General features: G+C 48.4%; 1 protein-coding gene across 1 annotated transcript in view; it reads right to left on the reverse strand.

The window, feature by feature from the left end:
• Positions 1–7,646: 7,646 nt before the first annotated feature.
• The window catches only part of SLC28A1 (solute carrier family 28 member 1), a 60,436-nt gene continuing 50,825 nt past the window's right edge, over positions 7,647–17,257 (reverse strand). Inside the window, exons 12-17 of the mRNA XM_045286298.1 lie at positions 15,380–15,548; positions 15,028–15,225; positions 11,345–11,426; positions 10,921–11,019; positions 10,689–10,800; positions 7,647–10,508 (exon numbers count right to left, since the gene is read on the reverse strand). Of these exons, the coding sequence (XP_045142233.1) occupies positions 10,436–10,508; positions 10,689–10,800; positions 10,921–11,019; positions 11,345–11,426; positions 15,028–15,225; positions 15,380–15,548 (733 nt within the window). The 3' untranslated portion in view covers positions 7,647–10,435. The remainder of the gene's footprint in view (positions 10,509–10,688; positions 10,801–10,920; positions 11,020–11,344; positions 11,427–15,027; positions 15,226–15,379; positions 15,549–17,257) is intronic.

The raw sequence follows: 17,257 nt of genomic DNA on the forward strand, positions 1-17,257 counted from the left end.
GTCTCCAATGTCCACCCTCATCATTCCCTGGGGATCTTTCTACTCCCCTCCCCTGCTGTTCCGCTGCACCCCCACCCCTGTTTTTTGTTTTTTAATCATTTTATTGGGGGCTCATACAACCCTTATCACAATCCATCCATCCATCCATCCATTGTATCAAGCACATTTGTGCACATGTTGCCATCATCATTTTCAGAACATTTTCTTTCTACTTGAGCCCTTGCTTGTTACCAGCTTCTCATTTTTTCCCCTTCCCTTGTTTTTGTTTGTTTGTTTTACCATTTTAAGACGTTTGTCAGTCCCTGTCCTAAGGCCTTATGTAGAAGCCTTGGACTTGACTTCTCCTCGCCTGCTCATTGGCCAGACCATATTCACACGGCTACACCCAGCTGCCAGGAAGACTGGAAAAGGTAGTCCTTATTTTATCTGGCTCTATCTCTAGCTAGACTCGTATTTATCACTAAAGGGAGAAAAAGATGATTATTGGGGGACAACCAACTCTCTTAATACCATTTCCTTTTATTTCTTGTTGTATTTTGTATCCTTTGGCTTGATTTTGGTACCTGTTATTTTAGCCTTCTGAGCTTGTCAGAATTTGGTCCAAAGCAGTAATTTCTGTCCACCTATAGGAATAGAATGGACCCCTGGTGGTGTGGTAGTTATATGTTGGGCTGCGATCCGCATGGTCAGCAGTTCAAAACTACCAGCAGCTCTGGGCTTTCTATCTACTCCGGTAAACAATTATAGTCTCAGAAACCCACAGGCTGTCACTATGAGTCAGCATTGATGCTATGGCAGTGAGTTTTTTCAGAATTTTATAGAAATAGTAAGCATTCTTCAGGCGGGTTAGAAGTTCCTTGTACTTATGAGAGGTGGGCAGGTAGGATTCCTAGCAGATAGTCTAATAGGAAATGTTCCCACTCATCACATTCCTCTTAGATCCTGTGTCTGGTCCCCTCTGTGGTCAGGGTCAGGTCTCCCTCCTAGTCTCTTCCGCAAAGACAAAACCCCTGCCTCATCCTTCCACTCTCAGCATGCAAGCTCTTGGGTTGAAACATTTCTGAAGCAGGCACGTAGCTTCTTAGCATTCTTTCTAATAGACCATCCTCTTTTGAGTACTCTTCCAAGACCACCCAGTCTTAAGTCCCATCCCATCACCCTGGTTGCCCCTGATGTATTGACAACCCCGGACGATGGCTTCACCTTGGGCTGCTGGGCTGCTCGCACCATCGCACACTCACTGTCCTCAATTCAATTCCGACTCCGAGTGACCTGGAAGGCGGTTCTACCTGTGTCCTACCAGGTCGCCAGGAGTCAGAATTGACTTGACGGCAGTGAATTTGAGTTTCTTAAACAGATGAAGAGCTGTCATATGGAAAAGGAATTAGAACATTTCTATAAGGCTTGACTTAAAAAAATACTCGTATCATTTTATTAAGTAGAGTAAAAAGAATGGTGTAAACACACACACACCACTTGTGATGGCTAGATGCCCTAGAAGAACAATAGTAGGATCAAAGGGGACTACTGGGCTTTTGTTTGTGCTTTTTAACTTCTTGTTGTAACTTCGTTGAAAGTTTACAGAGAAGAGAATCCATTTTCTATTCAACAATTCATACACATTTTCTTTCACCTCATTGGTTGTAATCCCTTTATTCCACTTCCTATGTATGTTTCCTGTTTCCACTCCTTTTTTTTTCTAACCCATCTGCCCTGATGGCTTAGTTGTGTCATGTTGGAGTGCTACCAAAAGGGTCAGAGGTTCAAAACCACCAGCTACTCTGTGGGAGAAAGATGAGGCTTTCTCCTCCCGTAAAGAGTTACAGTCTTGGGAACCCACAGGAGCAGTTCTGCCCTGTCCTATAGGGTCAGTTGCATCAGAATTGACTTCAGAGCAGTGAGGCTTCTGAACGTTGTCCTTGGGTAAATGCTGCCCTTTTGGTCTTAAATAGTTGATTATGCTAAGGTGTGGGTACCTCACTAGTGTGATTGTTCCCCTTGTAGACCTGTTTGGCTTAAAATTGAGCTCTGCAGGTAAGTTCAGCTCTAAAACTAAAGAATCACCAAAACCCACAGCTTCGAGGGCTCCACCAGTCTCCAGCCGACCAGTAAGCCTGGTCTCTTTTCTGATTTTGAGCTTTGTGCCATCTTTTTCTCCCACTCCATCCAGGAAGTTGTCATATGAGCAGTTGTAGTGGGCACCATCTAGTTCTTCTGGTCTGAAGTTCATGTGGCCTCTTATTCCAGTGGACTGATTGTTTCAATGTGTCTTTGATTGTCATCACTCTTCTTTCCTCCGGACAGGGAGAAGACCCACTAACAACTTTTAAGACACTAGTTGCCAGATCGATGTGAAGGGGTGTGGATGTAGTGGAGACCCAAAAACCACCTGTAAGATCATTGGACAGTCCCTCTCAGAAGGGCCACACAGAAGGGATGATAAATCCAGGGTACAGCAGTATAGCACTGATGAACCACCTATCTATCCTCTAGTACTTTAATAGTTTCTCCCCTTACTATTATGTTTTTTATTTGTATTACCTCATTCATCATGTTAGATTTGCATACGTTCATTTGTATATAGAAGATCACTCAGTACATGAAAGCCTAGATAGATAACCCTTCAGAGACAGTAACAGGAGTAATGGTTCCCTGAGGGTATGGGGAAGAGAGTGGGGAAAAGAAGGATAGGGAGCTGATAGCATCGATGACTGTATAACTCCACTCAGTGGGGTCAAACTACAGAGTTGTATGTGAATGGATATGTAGGACGTGTAAGATGTGGCCCAATAAAGGGGGTTCCTGGGAGGGGAGGGTGGGAGGGGTTAGGGGAGCTGATATCAAGGAGTCCAAGACCAAGAAAAATGTTTTGAAATTGATGTAGAATACTGCTTGAGGTGATAGAACTATGGAATGTTATGGTTTCTGTAAGAGCTCCCAATAAAAGGATTTAAAAAAAAAAGACCCTGGTTGCTACTCCCCAAGGTCATAGAACACTGTCTTTATGGTGTACGCTCTGCCAATTGACAGCCATGTACCCTGAGATGATGGCCCTGAGCCCTAGCTCCAGCAACTTTGGATGCATTCTCCAGAAGGGATTTCTAAGAAGTAGAACTGTACAATGTGAATGGGTTGCCTTTAGGAGTAGTGAGATTCCTGTATCTCCGGTGGTATTCCAGCAAAGGTCTGATGACTACTTGATTCAATAAAACTCTTACTACTTGAGAGGTTTAACAAGGGACTGTCGTAGGCAGTATCTTTTTTACTACAAAGAAGAACCTTTTCAACTCAGCTCAGGTTACGGGGATCTGGGGAAAGAATTCCGCTCTTACAGAATGCAAGGTAAGCAGAACCACAAGGCTGCAGGAAGGGTGGGGACAACATCAGCTCCGAGACATAGCTCCACCAGTGTGACTCAGCTCCTAATTCTGTGTCTGTGTTTTGTTTTTTCTTTTTCCCCAGTTCAATTTCCCCAGAATCTGAAAGGTCATTGGCAGCATCATGCTTTTGGCTTCCTGTGTGTCAGGCATTCAGCCCCAGGTTCAGTCAGCGTTGGTCATGGGGTGGAGTTCCATGATAGAAAATGAAAACACAATTACAGAGACCGTCCGTGCTGTAGATGTAGAACTTCTTAGGCGAGTGGAGGACAGACGTCATCCCTAAAGTGATGTTTAGCATCCTACTCAAACTCTATGCCCGACCAAAACAGTTACCGTTGAGTTAATTCGGACTCATGGTGCACCCCACGGGGTCAGTGTATAACTGCTCCATTGGGTCTTCAATGGCTGTGATCTTTCACAAGCAGACAACCAGCACTTTCTTCCGAGGTCCTTCTGAGTTGAAGCAAACCTCCAACCTGTTGGTTAATCTCTGAGTGCTTGACTGTTTACACCGCTTTAGGATTTCTGTCCAAACTCAGGACTCAAGACCCCAAAGCAACTTCAAGATGCTGCTGCTCTTCGCATGACTGGAAAGGGCTAGTTCAGGTATTCCCTGACTTAGGCTGTATTCAAATATGGCAAGCCACACTATTTTTTTTAACATCTTACGGTTAGTAATATGTACGACATACAATGTTACCACATACAATTTGTTGATGTTGTCATTCTCAGATGTTCACTTGCAATTATTCAAAGATCAAATTTATAAAGGTACAAGCTGATAAAAACTGAAAACTTTTAAAAGAGAGAGAGGTATTCGTCTTATGTCAGAGCTGACTTAAGACAACGTCAATGGAATGGCACCCATCCTAAGTCCGGGACCACCTGCATCCGCTGAAGGCCTGAACTGGAGCTAAAGTGAGGAGGCTCCAAAATGAGAGAAAGGGCGTGGAAAGGAGAGACCAAAGGGGAGTCACTCACTACCATCTAGTCAATGCTGACTCATAGCGACCCTCTGTGGGATTCTGAGACTGTCATTGTTGATGGGAGTAAAAAGCCCCATCTTTCTCCCACAGAGCGGCTGCTGGTTTAGGACTGCCAACCATGCGGATTGCAGCCCAAAGTGCAACCACTAGACCACCAAGGGGGACTAGATGCAGTTTACTGATTGACTCCATGAACCTCCGTGGGTTTCCTCTAGGTGGCAGCACCTCTTCAACCTTTTCACGCATATCCTCTTGTACCCAAGAAATGTGCAGCGCAGACTGGCGCTGCCAGAAACACCTCACATTCATTGTGCAGTTGATTTTGAATAAAATTTTGGTCACTGAGTATTCAGAAACCTTTTACTATTGCCAAAGCTTTCAAGCCCCCACATTCAGGTCTGTGACCCTATATGGTGTAGCAACCCGCGGTTTAATGTTGCATGCATTCTCTCATATGAAAGGCCGTTAGTCCAGGAGTCCCTTCTGCCTCTTCCCAGCTTCCCTGAGCGATGCAGGACAAGCCGTCTGAGCACACAATTCTGCAGAGTTTTCATTAACAGTAAAGACTGCTGTTCATTCTCATGACCCCATAGGACGGCGTCAGGCTGCAGTATTTACAGGAGCGGGCGGCAATGTCGTTCCTCCCACAGAGCTGCTGGTAGATGCAAATCACTGACCTGTCTCTTAGCAGCTGGGTACTTAACCGTGACACCACCAGGGAGTCTTAAACAATACTATAGGGCAGAGATATTCAATGGATGGGCCATGGATTAGTATGGTGTTACATAATCTGTTGTCAATCTGAGACTTAAGAGTGAAGGGGTGGAGTTTAGCCTGTCAATCAGGTCATAGTCTGATGACCTCATTTGGAGGCACTAAGGAGATAAATAGCTTGCTGGAGGTGGGACACTTGCTCACTCCCTGCGAGACATTCTTGTTGAGAAGATGCATGGAGCTATGCTAGAGCCTGGGCGTTGAAGGAGACCCCTGCCAGCGCTGAGATGCTGCCACTGCTGCTGGATCCACAAGACTTCCCACCCACTGGCCTGTGATCTTCCTGCATTCAGTGTCATTGCATGTGTTTTGTGAGTCTGAAGAGGACATTATAGATTGGCATCAGACATGAGCTAATATTGGACGTATGGACTTGTTCTGGACTGGGCTGGGCTATGTCCTCAATATTCAATTGCTCTTGCATATAAAGCTCTTTCTTATACACATAAGTGTCTATGAGTTTGTTTCTTTAGTTAACTCACGCTAACACATATAGTTTACAATCTGTTCGTGCTTGTTAGAATATTTGCATAGAGTTCCTGGGTGATGCAAATAGTTAAGGGCTTAGCTACTGATGGGAAGATTGGTGGGTTCAAATCCACACAGAGACCCCTGAGAAGGAAGGCCTGGTGTTGCCAGTAGTTGGAGTTGACTTGACGGCAACAGGCTTACTGTCTGTTGCCTTTAATAATCTAAGAGTCTAGAATTGGGGCTTGTATTTTGTATCCCTTTAAAACTCATTTTATTTTCCCGGTAATTCACTGTGATTGTTTTTCACAAACGTCTCAGGTGAACACGGGGAGGTCTCCAGAAGAGACGGTGGAGGAGCGCTGCTCTCGGCTGCGTGGATGGCCAGACTGTTGGATGCCTCCGACAGACTCGGTTGTTTTCGGCTGCTCTCTTGACCCCACCCACACCCACATGGATCCCTTTGCTCCCTGGACATGAGGCTGAGGCCTGGCTGACCACTGGGCTGCTGTCCTGACCTCACCCCACTGAGCTCATGACCTCACTCCACAGAGCATGCTGTTCCTGTCTTTCTCCTGCTAGCCGGGCCACATCTGGAAAGCAGGGCAACCCCACTCTGGCTTCTCTTGGCCGGCTTGCAGTCAGCTCAGAGGGCCACCATCACAGCCCTGTCCAGGAGGGTCTTCTGCACCACACCCCCGGACATTCAGGCCTTTCTACAGGGTGATCCCTTATCCATAAGGTGACCAGACAGTCCCAATTATTAACAATTTTTTCAGCATCCCACGGCGTTTTAAAAGAATCCCGATTTTTGGAAAGAATACGCCACAAGCTAGGGTATACGGTTTTCGGCTGCCATGTGGCTATTTTGCCAGGATATGAGTTTTATCAATTGTGTTCTGCTTTACCAATGTTAAAATCTGGTCACCTTACTTTTCCAGGCTCCTTGCTGGTGGTCGGCCCTGTCAGGGGGCAGCGGGTGAGGGACAGGAATTTCACATCCACAAAGGGCTCCAATATAGACATTTGCTTATGTCTCCAAATTTGGTTTTTAGTTCCAAATTTCACAGTCACCGGACTGAAAGAAGTTCAACACCAGCCTTCATATGAACCAACCAACCAACCTGTACAGTGATTAGTATTACCTTATGTCCAGAAGGATACACTGCAAGAAACCTTATTTAAAATTAATGGTTAAAAGATAAATAACTGCCCACCCAAATACCAATGATAAAGAACATGTGTTTTAAAAATGTGCAAACTCATAAACCACCTCACTAGTTGAAGTAACTCAAAAGAGAATCATACATGAAATGTGTTGTTATTAAATTGGGCTTTAGTATGGAGGGGGAATAAAAGCCTGGCAATATCTCATGGATAACTCACTATTACAGGGTTAAAAATGTGGCATTTAGTCCAAACTGGAGTTTGTAAGATCTATTCTGGCACTATTTTCATTTTTTAATATGCTATGAAGGGGAAGGAGGGGAAAAAAGAGGAACCGATCACAGTGATTGACACATAACCACACCCCACCCCCACCAAGGGGGACGGACGACAGAAACTGCAGGGCAAACTGCAGCAGTCAGTGTAAGATATGAAAATAATAATTTATTATTTATCAAGGGGCCAGGAGGGGGGGGGGCGGAGAGGAGCTGACACCAAGGGCTCAATAGAAAGTAAATGTCTAGAAAATGATTATGGCAACAAATGTGCTTGATACAATTGATGTATGGATTGTTTCAAGAGCTGTAAGAGCCCCCAATACAATGTGTTCTTTTAAAATATATATGCTATGGACACGAAGTGTCCTTCCAGAGCTCATTTTCTCCTTCCTCTCAAGGTTACCCGCCCCAGGAGCCTCCTCCAGTCTCTGTGGGGTCCCCTTCCCCGCTGGCCCTTCTGTAGGAAGAGTCCAGGTCTGTAGCTCACTAGTCTGGTGTGCTGGTGTGGCAGATGGTAGGTGCTCACGTACCTTTTATTATTACTAGGAAAGATTTGATTGTCGTTGAAAGCACACAGAGCACACAGAAACCAATTCCATGTTTACGGAGACAATTCAGTGATGCGACTTTACTCAAGTCATGCAACCATCCTCCCCCTCCTTTACTGATACAGGCGACTGGCCGCCCCTCTGCTGACACTCATCTGAACTTCCAGGCTGCTGTCGTCCATTCGACCCCATCGAGGTCGTTCTCAGCGCACACTGCTCGAGGCTGACATTCTTTACTCGTTAAACTGAACGGTGGTTTGCTTTAGAGAAGATCTCAGAGGGTATATTTGATTGAAGGCTTACAGATGACCTCAGGGCAATAGTTTCTGGAGCCCATCCAACCTTCATGGCTCCAGAAAGTCTGGATTCCATGAAACTCTGAAATTCTGTTCTGTATTGCTCCCCCTTTTGCTCCGGATCTTTCTATAGGCTCCTTGATCAAAACTCAACGTACACTTCTTAATGAAAACCTATTGTCTCTTAATGAGAACACACAAAGCTGGAGAGCAGAGTGTCGTATAGAGACCTTATTCTCGGGGATGAGCCCACTCTGTTCCTCATTACAATTAATTTCTACTCCGTGGCAAAATGTACAGACCTTTGCAGACCAGCAATATAAGATCAATGGCAGTTTGGGTTCTTAGGATCCATTGCTTAGCTCAAGGATGATAGTTTTTGCCTGAAAGTCACCTTAAGTCATCCAGCGCGGAGTTCACGTGTATTCAGAATCCCCTACTGGAGTCAGAGAGGAGTGCTGTGATTGATTAGGAATGCCTGCCATGGCAGTGGAGGGATACATGGAGGCATCTGTGCGGGCCCTGACTTGGAAACTGCAAACAAGATGGATCCAATTAAGCATGAGCATCTGATGTCAGTCTCAGAGTTTTCTCTGGGTAGGGTATATCTGCAATCACATCCAACCTCTCGGTGTGCAAAGCGAGGAAGGAGGAGCGGAATGGGTGGTGGAGAGAGGGAGAGTCAGCTGCTCAGATGACTTAAAAACAAATACGAAACCCAAGTCACTCCCGTTCAAGTCACTTCTGACTTGCAGCAGCTCTGTAGGGCAGGATGCAACTGCCTCTGGGGATGTCTGAGACGAACTCTTACTGCAGTAGAAAGCCTCCTCTTAATTCCATGCCCGTCCCCACGATCAGAACAGCTGTAGTCGAAAGAATTCGATACGTGTACAGCCCAGAATGTATTCTGGTGGCTTTGAGAGAAGTGACAAAATGTTGCACTTCAATCCCACGAGCATGTAGTGAGTACCTTCATGGGCCCACACTGTGCTAGGTAGTGTGGGAGAATGCTGAGGCAGAGCCTTTGCTTGAAGGGGTTTATAGTCTTGTGACTAGTCACACTGGCCTTGTGACTAGCATGCAGGGAGCCCAGGTGCCGTCCTGAGCTGGGTGGTGAAGTTGGGTGTCAACAGAGAGGCAGGGAAGGGGCTTAGAGCAATCACAAGAGACTGTTCCGTAGTCCACATCAGCAGGGCCTTCTGCTAAAAGCCCAAGGGACTTGGAGCAGGGGTAGGGGCTGTGTAGGGGATTGAAGAAAGCAAGGGAAGGGCTGGCTAAGGGGCAGGGGAGTCAGGGCAAGGCTCTATTCTAAGGGAAAGGACTCACGCCTCGAGGACAGGGACTACAGGTCAGCATGCAGGAGTCGCAAGGAGCAAGGCCAGCTCCCAGTGGACTTGAAGTGCTTCAAGAGCAGAAGTGGGACCCTGGCTGACTGAGGCCGAAACAGGTCATTGCAGGGCCTCCCATATTCCCCGTGCCTTGGGTCCAAACTGGGAATGCTGGCTGAGGGCCACAGTGGCAGGGCATATCTCAAATCATTGCGGTGACAGGTTCTAGGGAACAGCATAGGCGGGAGGAGGAGAAAGGGCATACTGGGGAAACAGAAGCAGGACCTCAAGGAGCAGAGCCCTTGGGAGGGCAGGAGAGCCCCTCGAACTCTAGCAGCTTAGTAGAGAATCCGCACTCTGGCTTATGGGAACAGGTGTCCTGGGTTCAAATCCTGACTCTACCCTCATTTTCAGCAAGTTACTTAACCTCTTTGGACCTCCAGTTCCTCAACTGTAGAGACTTCTGCTGGCATTACAATGATGTGAAATCAAGCACTTTGGACTCTAATCAGTATTGCCCAAATTGCATTCTGGGGAACCTTGGAATGAGAGGTCAAATAAGGTCAAATGCACTTAGAAAGTGCCTGGTCTCCTCGGCAAATCGGCAGTGAAGAAACATGTGTGACTGCATTTATTTAGCCCAGCCCTGTCCAAACGCGTGTGCCCGTGGAAGCCCTCTACCTGGTGGGAGTGTGCCACCGATACTAGTTTGGGAAGTGTTAGGGGAGCCGCAGCAAGTAGGGGGAGGATTCACCGGAGAAATAGTCTGTCAGGGAAACCTCGGGAGCTGCTAGGATCCAGGGTGGGCATGGGGTGACAGGAGGGGTGAGCGGTGGGTAGGTGGTAAGGCCACAGGGCAGGTGAGATGGAGCCCTGGGTGGGGGGGTCCCCACAGAAGGAATAGGCGCATATGAGACACTCCTAGGGGGAAAAGAGACTGGAGAAGATCAGGGTGCTATTTAAATATGCAAATGAGAGGTGGAGGTTGAGTGACCCCCAAGAAGTCACATTTGGGGAGGTAGCGAACGTGGGGGCAGAAAGGGGTTCAAGAACAGGGCTTTTCTCTCATTTACTCGTACAACCACCTCCTCTCCCTCTGCCTGCTCATTCCCTCTCCACCACCTTCCCAACACGTGTCCCAGGCAAGTCTGATGGCCCCCAGGGGAGGAGCCTGCACAGGGGAAGGGTGCGGGCAGGCGTGCTGGACCTGCTAAGCACAGGTGGTGTGGTTGTAAAATCCACAGCAGTTGCTCAGGGCCTCTGCACCGAAGGAGGGGCTGGTGCTGAAAGGAAAGCAAACGCTGCGGTCTGAGCTCCAGGCCTGGCTCTGTGACCCCCGGTCCCCCTCCCCATCACAGCTTCTTCCACGACTACAGCCATAACACGTCTACCTCTGCCCTGGTGCCTAGCCGTCCCCCTGTTCCGCTGGGCGCCCCCACCCCCACCCCTGGGCAGGTCCTCACCTCTGGAAGAGCTCGCGGCAGCACTGGTACACCTCAAAGCTACTGTTGCTGAGGGTCGTGTTCAGAAGGGACACACAGTCCACCTCAGCCCCCCTGGGCACGTAGAGAATCCCTATGGAGACAACACAGCCCGAGGGCAGGGTCTAGCCTCCCAGCGCCCCGCCCCAGGGTGTCCCCTAGTGGCCAGAGCCCCGCATCCAGGGTGGCCACAGACCAGGCCTGCTGTACTCACCTGCCACGCAGGCATTTATCAAGGACACGCAGGCCCCCGTGAAGAGCGCCCGGAGCACAATCTGGGAGAAGTCGCTCTTCCGCTGGGGGGCCATGGAGGCTGCGAGAGAGGGGAGCGAGCACTCAGGGCCCAGGGCCCCTTCCCAGCCTTCTCTCTGAAGACTTGGCTGCATTGACACCCACCCACTCCCCATGTGATAGGTAGGTTTATTGTGCCAACCTGGCCAATAGGAAGGAACATGTGGGATTAATAAGGTGCCAATTTGATTGGAGGGCAAAGACATCAATGGTTCAGCGAGTCCCACTTCTCTCTCTTGCTCTCTGGTGATCTGACCAGGGTGCGGCTGCTAGTTCTCTGCCTCAACCTGTGAGCTACACTACCTGTGGGGCTCTCTAGGGGGCTGGAGATGCTCCAAAAGACTCACTGAGGCCTCCCAACATGATCCCAATGGAGCTGAAGTTGGCAAATCCACAGAGGGCGAACGTTGTGAGGATTTCCGCTCTGACCTGAAAATACAGAGAGAATGGGCAGGCTTCCCCCAGATAGCATGGGAGCATCCACCACCACGTAGACCCCTCCTCGCAATGCTACCCCTTCCCTTGTGTCCTTAGGGAGTCCTGGTGGTGCTGTGGGTTGGGCATCGGGCTGGGCTGTTAACTGCAGGGTGGGTGGTTCAAACCCATCAGCCACTCTGAGGAAGAAAGATGAGGCTGTCTGCTCCTATAAATAGTCAAGTCTCAGAAACCCGATACAGTTAGAATGGATCTGCCGGCAGTGGGCTCGGCTGGGTGGGTTTGTTAGGTTTCTGGAGTGGTTTACCTCGGTTCTTGCTTCTCGACGCTGAACCAAATTCATGCGGCAGAAGCACTTTTGTAAATCCAACTTTTATGAGGGAAAGAGAAGTTTCAGGTATTGCAGTATCAAAGGTACACGCTATATCTGAAAAGCGTGCAGGCCGCGCAGACCGTGCAAGAGTTCAAGACTGAAAATGGCCACTCCAGCTACTTTAGGGAACATGGAAAAACACATGGAAGAAGTTACGGGAACAGGAACAGGAATCCAGAGTGCGGAGCAAGGGAGAGAGGGCAAAGCCTGAGAAAGGGGGTGGGCTGGGAGCATGAGAGAGTCCAAGCCCTACTCCCCCTTTCCCTCCCCTGCCCTCCCTTTCCCCCTCCCCTTCCCCCTCCCCCTGCAAGAACACCAGAAGAAGAGGGAGTGGCTTGCCCTCAGCCTAGTATTTATCCCCTCCTATCCCCACTGGCTGGGGAGGCGTGGCTGAGGGTATTAGCCAATCTTATCGGCTCAGCTTAGGCATACCTGTGTGATGTCATATCGCTTGTGCCTAATGTGGGTGTGCCCAGGTTGGCTTCCGCCTGGGCCTAGGTGGCCTGGGTCTGCGCATGCCCAGTTTGGATTTTTCCACAGGTGTCTAATTAGTGTGCCTGATTCCTTTATTGTGGCAGTGCCAGCTAATTTTCATTTCGGGTAGGCATTCGGTGCAGACAACCCCCTTTACCCCTAATCTAGCTACCTGTCAGGTGGATGTGCTCTTGATAAAGCCCTCTGTGCTAACCCCTCCCAGGCCTCACAACTGTGTCACCTTATGTCACCTCACTCGGCCCACTCTGGCATCTGCCCTTCAACCCTCAACCTAATTACCAGCCTTCGGAGTTACACTCAGACTCAGTGGCAGTGAGATTTTTGGGTACACAAAATGAAAATAGAGCAAAGAAAAATAAACGACTAGGAAAGACACGTAAGGAAAATACAATAGAAAAGGGTTCATGCCTTTAAAATAAGCATTTAAACAAATGGATAGAAACCTTTTAAGGACCACGTCTCTGTTCGTCCCCCTGTGATCACTGTCTGTGGGAGCCCTGGTGGCGTAGTGATTACACGTTGGACCGCTATCCGCAAGGTCAGTAGTTCAAAACCACCACTCTTTCATGGGAGAAAGACCGGAATTTTCTGCTTCCGTAAAGAGTGACAAGTCTGGGAAGCCCTCAGGGTTTGTGTCCTTCCAGGTCCCTGCGGGTTGGAATGGACTCATTGGCAGCGAGTTTGGTTTGGGCTTGAACTGTTTACATAGATAGGTGGTCTGACCCCGGAGTTCTGTTTACTCCTTCGGGGTTTTGTTTACCTGAAATAAACGATGTTGCTTCAGCTGCTGTTGGTTTGGGTTTTCTGCCGCAGGCCCTACAGGTAGGTGGCCATGAACCAGAACGGACTCGATGGCAGCGTTTGGTTTGGTTTAATTACTCTCCATACAAGTGCTTTCCTTAAACTAAAATGTCAAACCTTCAGGGCCTGCCTATTGCTTCTTGGCCTGTGCCACTCTCTCCTGTAGAGGTAAGTGACCCCATCAGCAAGGTAAGCCTGGGCTTTCTCGTGCTTGTTTACTAATCTGTAGTGAACAATGTCACGTTTTCTTTTTCTTTTCCTCCCACCACCAAGACATGGTAAAACCCATGTGAAATTGGTCGCTACAGATTAGCAAGTAAACACAACTAAGCCTGTGCTTACCTTGCTATTGGGTAATCCAAAACTGTTCTCTCTTGCGATTACTCAGCCGAAACTTTCTCTCACTTCTCGGTAGACAGCTCAGGACTCTCACATGAATCGCTTCCTCAGTCTGGAATATTCCTTCCCGGCTTCCCTGGGCTGGCTCCTTCTCTTCGCCCCAAGTCTTGGCCTCAAAGCTGCACCTCAGGGAAGACTTTCCTGACCAGCCCAGCCAACGGAGGCCTCTCCTGGTTTTTTCTTGTTTTCCTCAGACAATTGTATCACGATGTGTGGCTACGTGGCTATTCTATTTATCCCTTGCTTTCTTTGGGTTTGCCTACATCACTCACTAGCTGTAAGTTCCATGAGGCTGGGCATGTGACGTCTTATTTCCCTCCTTAACCTTATGGTGCCTGGGACCTAAAAACACCTCGACAAATACTGCTCCAGGAATAAAATCTGTTTAAAAAAGAAAAAAAGGAGAGGAAAGAAGGAGGAGGGGTACCTTCCGGCACCTCTGAGGAAGGGGGAGACCACAGGGGAGGCCAAGGGGAGAGGGAACATTTGTTTTACTTCATATTGAAAAATTTTTTTTCAATTAAAGAGTATATTTCATTGTGATTTAAAAGAATAATTTAAAAGACAGGAGATTTAAAAGTAGACATTCAAACAATGAGCCATAAGTTGTCCATTAAAGTAGCAAAACTTTTTCTTTTTTTTTTTTTATGAGCGTACTCAATGCTGTTAAGCTGGTGGCGAGGTCAGCCGCTACAACCCTTTGGGAACATTATTGACAGTAGCCACACCAGGATCCATGCCGTGTGATCACCCATCCCACATCTGGGAAGGCTCCTAAGGAAATGACCCAAGAGGAGCAGAAAGTTCTAGGTGCAGAGATGTCCAGTTGAACCTCGATCGTGCATAACAGTCAAATGCTGGGCTTGCACCGACTGTCTCAATAACCAGGCATGGGTTGAATAGCATACACCTATGGGAAATGGTGCTAATGTCGTACCATTACATGCAGGGCCGGGGCCGGGGAGCTGGCTACCCTACAATGTGGATTCTCTGATGACAAGTAGGTAATTCTTTATAAAATGGGAAGAAAATGCATTTGTCTAATGCATTTTAAAGAACTAGTGGTTCTTTTAAGACGGTGAGATTGCAGCTAACTTTTTTCTCCTCTAAATTCTGGGGAACGTCAACGTAGAAGTTACTTTAGAAAAGTAATTGCTGTAGCATCTCTCTAGCTTTTAAAACGTAAACTTGGCAGACGAGCCAGCCAGGAACTGAATCTCCACAGCGGTCCACTCTCCAGCTCACTGGATGCCTCCCTGAGAGTGGGTCTGGCGGGATTGCCCCGTTTCCCAATAGAGGCGATGAGGCGCAGTGAGCGGCTGGTCCATCTCTCATCCAGCGCTAGATCTCAGATACCTCTTTCCTGCTTCAGCCTCTTAAGAGGCAAATCCTCCACCCATCTTATCTCCCAGGGCAACAGGAAGTGGGAGGTTCCGTGAGACACCCCCCACCCCCAGTGTGTCTCAGGCAGGTCCTAGGAGCTGGGGGGCCTCAGCAGTAGCTGTGTCATCCCCCAGGGACACTCACGGAGATCCACTGCTTCTGGTCGCCGACCCACTCCTCGGCCCCTGCGAGGCGGCGCTGCTTGTACTGCGAGAGTTCCTGGTAGGCCACGAACTCGTTCAGAAACAGCTTCATCCCGAGCAGCTGGGCCACCACGGGGCAGTCCTCCCAGGCCACGCCCATCATGAAGGCCACAGGCCGCAGGATGTAGGAGCAGATGAGCTGGGGTTGGGGGGGCGAAAAGAGGGGCTGGAGCCGAGGGCTGTTGGGGCTCAGACGCCAAGGTGCTCGCTCAGGTGGGGTGCCCCAGGCCACGGTCCATGCTACCACCCGGACCAGCCTCTCACAGGCCGAGGTGGGCTCCCGGGGACCCTACCTGGAAGCTGAGGTCCTGGATGTCCACCATGTCCCCTAGCCAGGAGAGGGCAGCATTGATGAAGGCCAGCACCGCCAGGAACGCAATCAGGTTGGCGGCGATGTTGGCAACGATCCTTATGGACACAGCAGCTCCGCTGCTGGCTGCTTCTAAGAGGTTCTGTGCGTCGCTGTTGTCAGGAACAAGAGTGACCCTTACTGGACTGTCCCTATCAGCAGCGGGGCTCCCCTGCTATAAACTCAAAGGGGAACCTTAAAAGTGGCAGAGCATTTCAGAGCCAGACATATCCTAGTTTTTTCTCCGTGGCCCACACCAGGAGGAGCGGGTCCAAGTGCTAGGATTAGTCTCAGTTTTCTACCGCGGCTTCACCTCTACAGAAGCTAATGGCTACTGGTGTGAACTGAGATGAGCTGTAGCAGGGTCGGATTACCCAATAAGCAAGGTGTGTTTGCAGGAGCGCAGTGGTGCCTTCCCATCTCTCTGCAGCACAAAATTTCACCACATCAAAAATGGGACCTTGTAAAATTGCTCACCACCGATTAACAAGTAAACACAATTAAGCCCTGAAGCCATGTGTATCTTGCTTAATGCAAACCAGTATGTACATGGTTACTGGTTAATCCACCCCTGACTGTGAAGGTAACATACATGAGGGGGCTTCAGGAAGCTCATGGGAAAATGGGATTAAAAGATCATAGAATTTCCCCACAAATGTTGTGAGGGCCCCTCATACACTGTGTATTTTTAAGAAGTGTAAAATATCTCATTAATCACTTTTTATATATTATGACCAAGGAACCCCTGGTGCAAACAGCGAAGTACTCCACTGCCAACTGGCAAATTGGTGGTTCGAAACGATCCAGCAGCTCTGCAGGAGGAAGATCTTGGGGTCTGCTCCCATAAAGATCACAGCCAAGACAAGTCAATGGATCCTGGGCTCCCATTGAACTCTAGCCCCAATCCAAGAACAGGTAGTTCTGATCATATGGCTCTGCTCGATCCTCACCTGAATGAAAGGATCACTGAAAATAAGGGTGCTCCAACAAAGTGTGGTGAAGAAAGCAGATGGTGCCCGGCTATCAATTGAAATAGTGTCTGGGGTCTTAGAGGCTTGTCTTCAAATACGCAGCCATCTAAGCTAGGAGTCAACTAAGTCCACATGGAAGCAGCACACCAGCTTGTGTGATCCAAAGATGACAAGTACAAAAGTCAAATATGACAAAGGGAAAAGTATCAGAGCCTAAATTGCGAACACCCAATTGGTAGAAGGCTGTGGAGGACAGTAGGAGCCCCAAACCCATCTGCAGAGGATCTAGTCAGATTAAGCCACGGGCAGATCCCCATGAGATTCTTCTAGGAGTATCACTTGCTTGTTCCATGACAAAATTTATTCTCTGGCCTCTTAGTCACAGTGGTCTTTTCTGATTCACTATTTGCATTTTTATGACTGTATTATTATTCTATGCTTTATTTTCTTTTCTGTTTTTTTTTAACTGCTTCTGTTAGGTTTTCCAGTTTGTGAAGCACAGAGTAGAGGCACAGAGATAAGAAGAACTGATGCAAGCGTTTATAGGGGAGGTAGGGGTGGGGTAGGAGGCAGTGGGGGGGAGGGGGCTTGGGGCAAACAATATACAATATCTCCTTGTGCATAAGCTGAGTTTTTCAGCATATTTCTAATGCAGTTTCTGTGGTAAAATTAGGTGCCTTGGCTGATATTGGGGTCGGTTTATACTCAAGTATGAATAGTATGCGGGAGAGGAGAGAGAGGGCTCTCCAGAACTGAGGATGACGACACAGCTCATTTTAAAAGTGATTGAACCATTAGGGGGTGGGGTGGATGAAGTGCTTTAAAATCTATTGTGGTCATGATTGTACAAC

The sequence above is a fragment of the Echinops telfairi genome, unplaced genomic scaffold (assembly GCF_000313985.2).
Source record: "Echinops telfairi isolate 266 unplaced genomic scaffold, ASM31398v2 ScPeMD7_7;HRSCAF=31, whole genome shotgun sequence".
NCBI classification, from domain to species: Eukaryota; Metazoa; Chordata; class Mammalia; order Afrosoricida; family Tenrecidae; genus Echinops; species Echinops telfairi.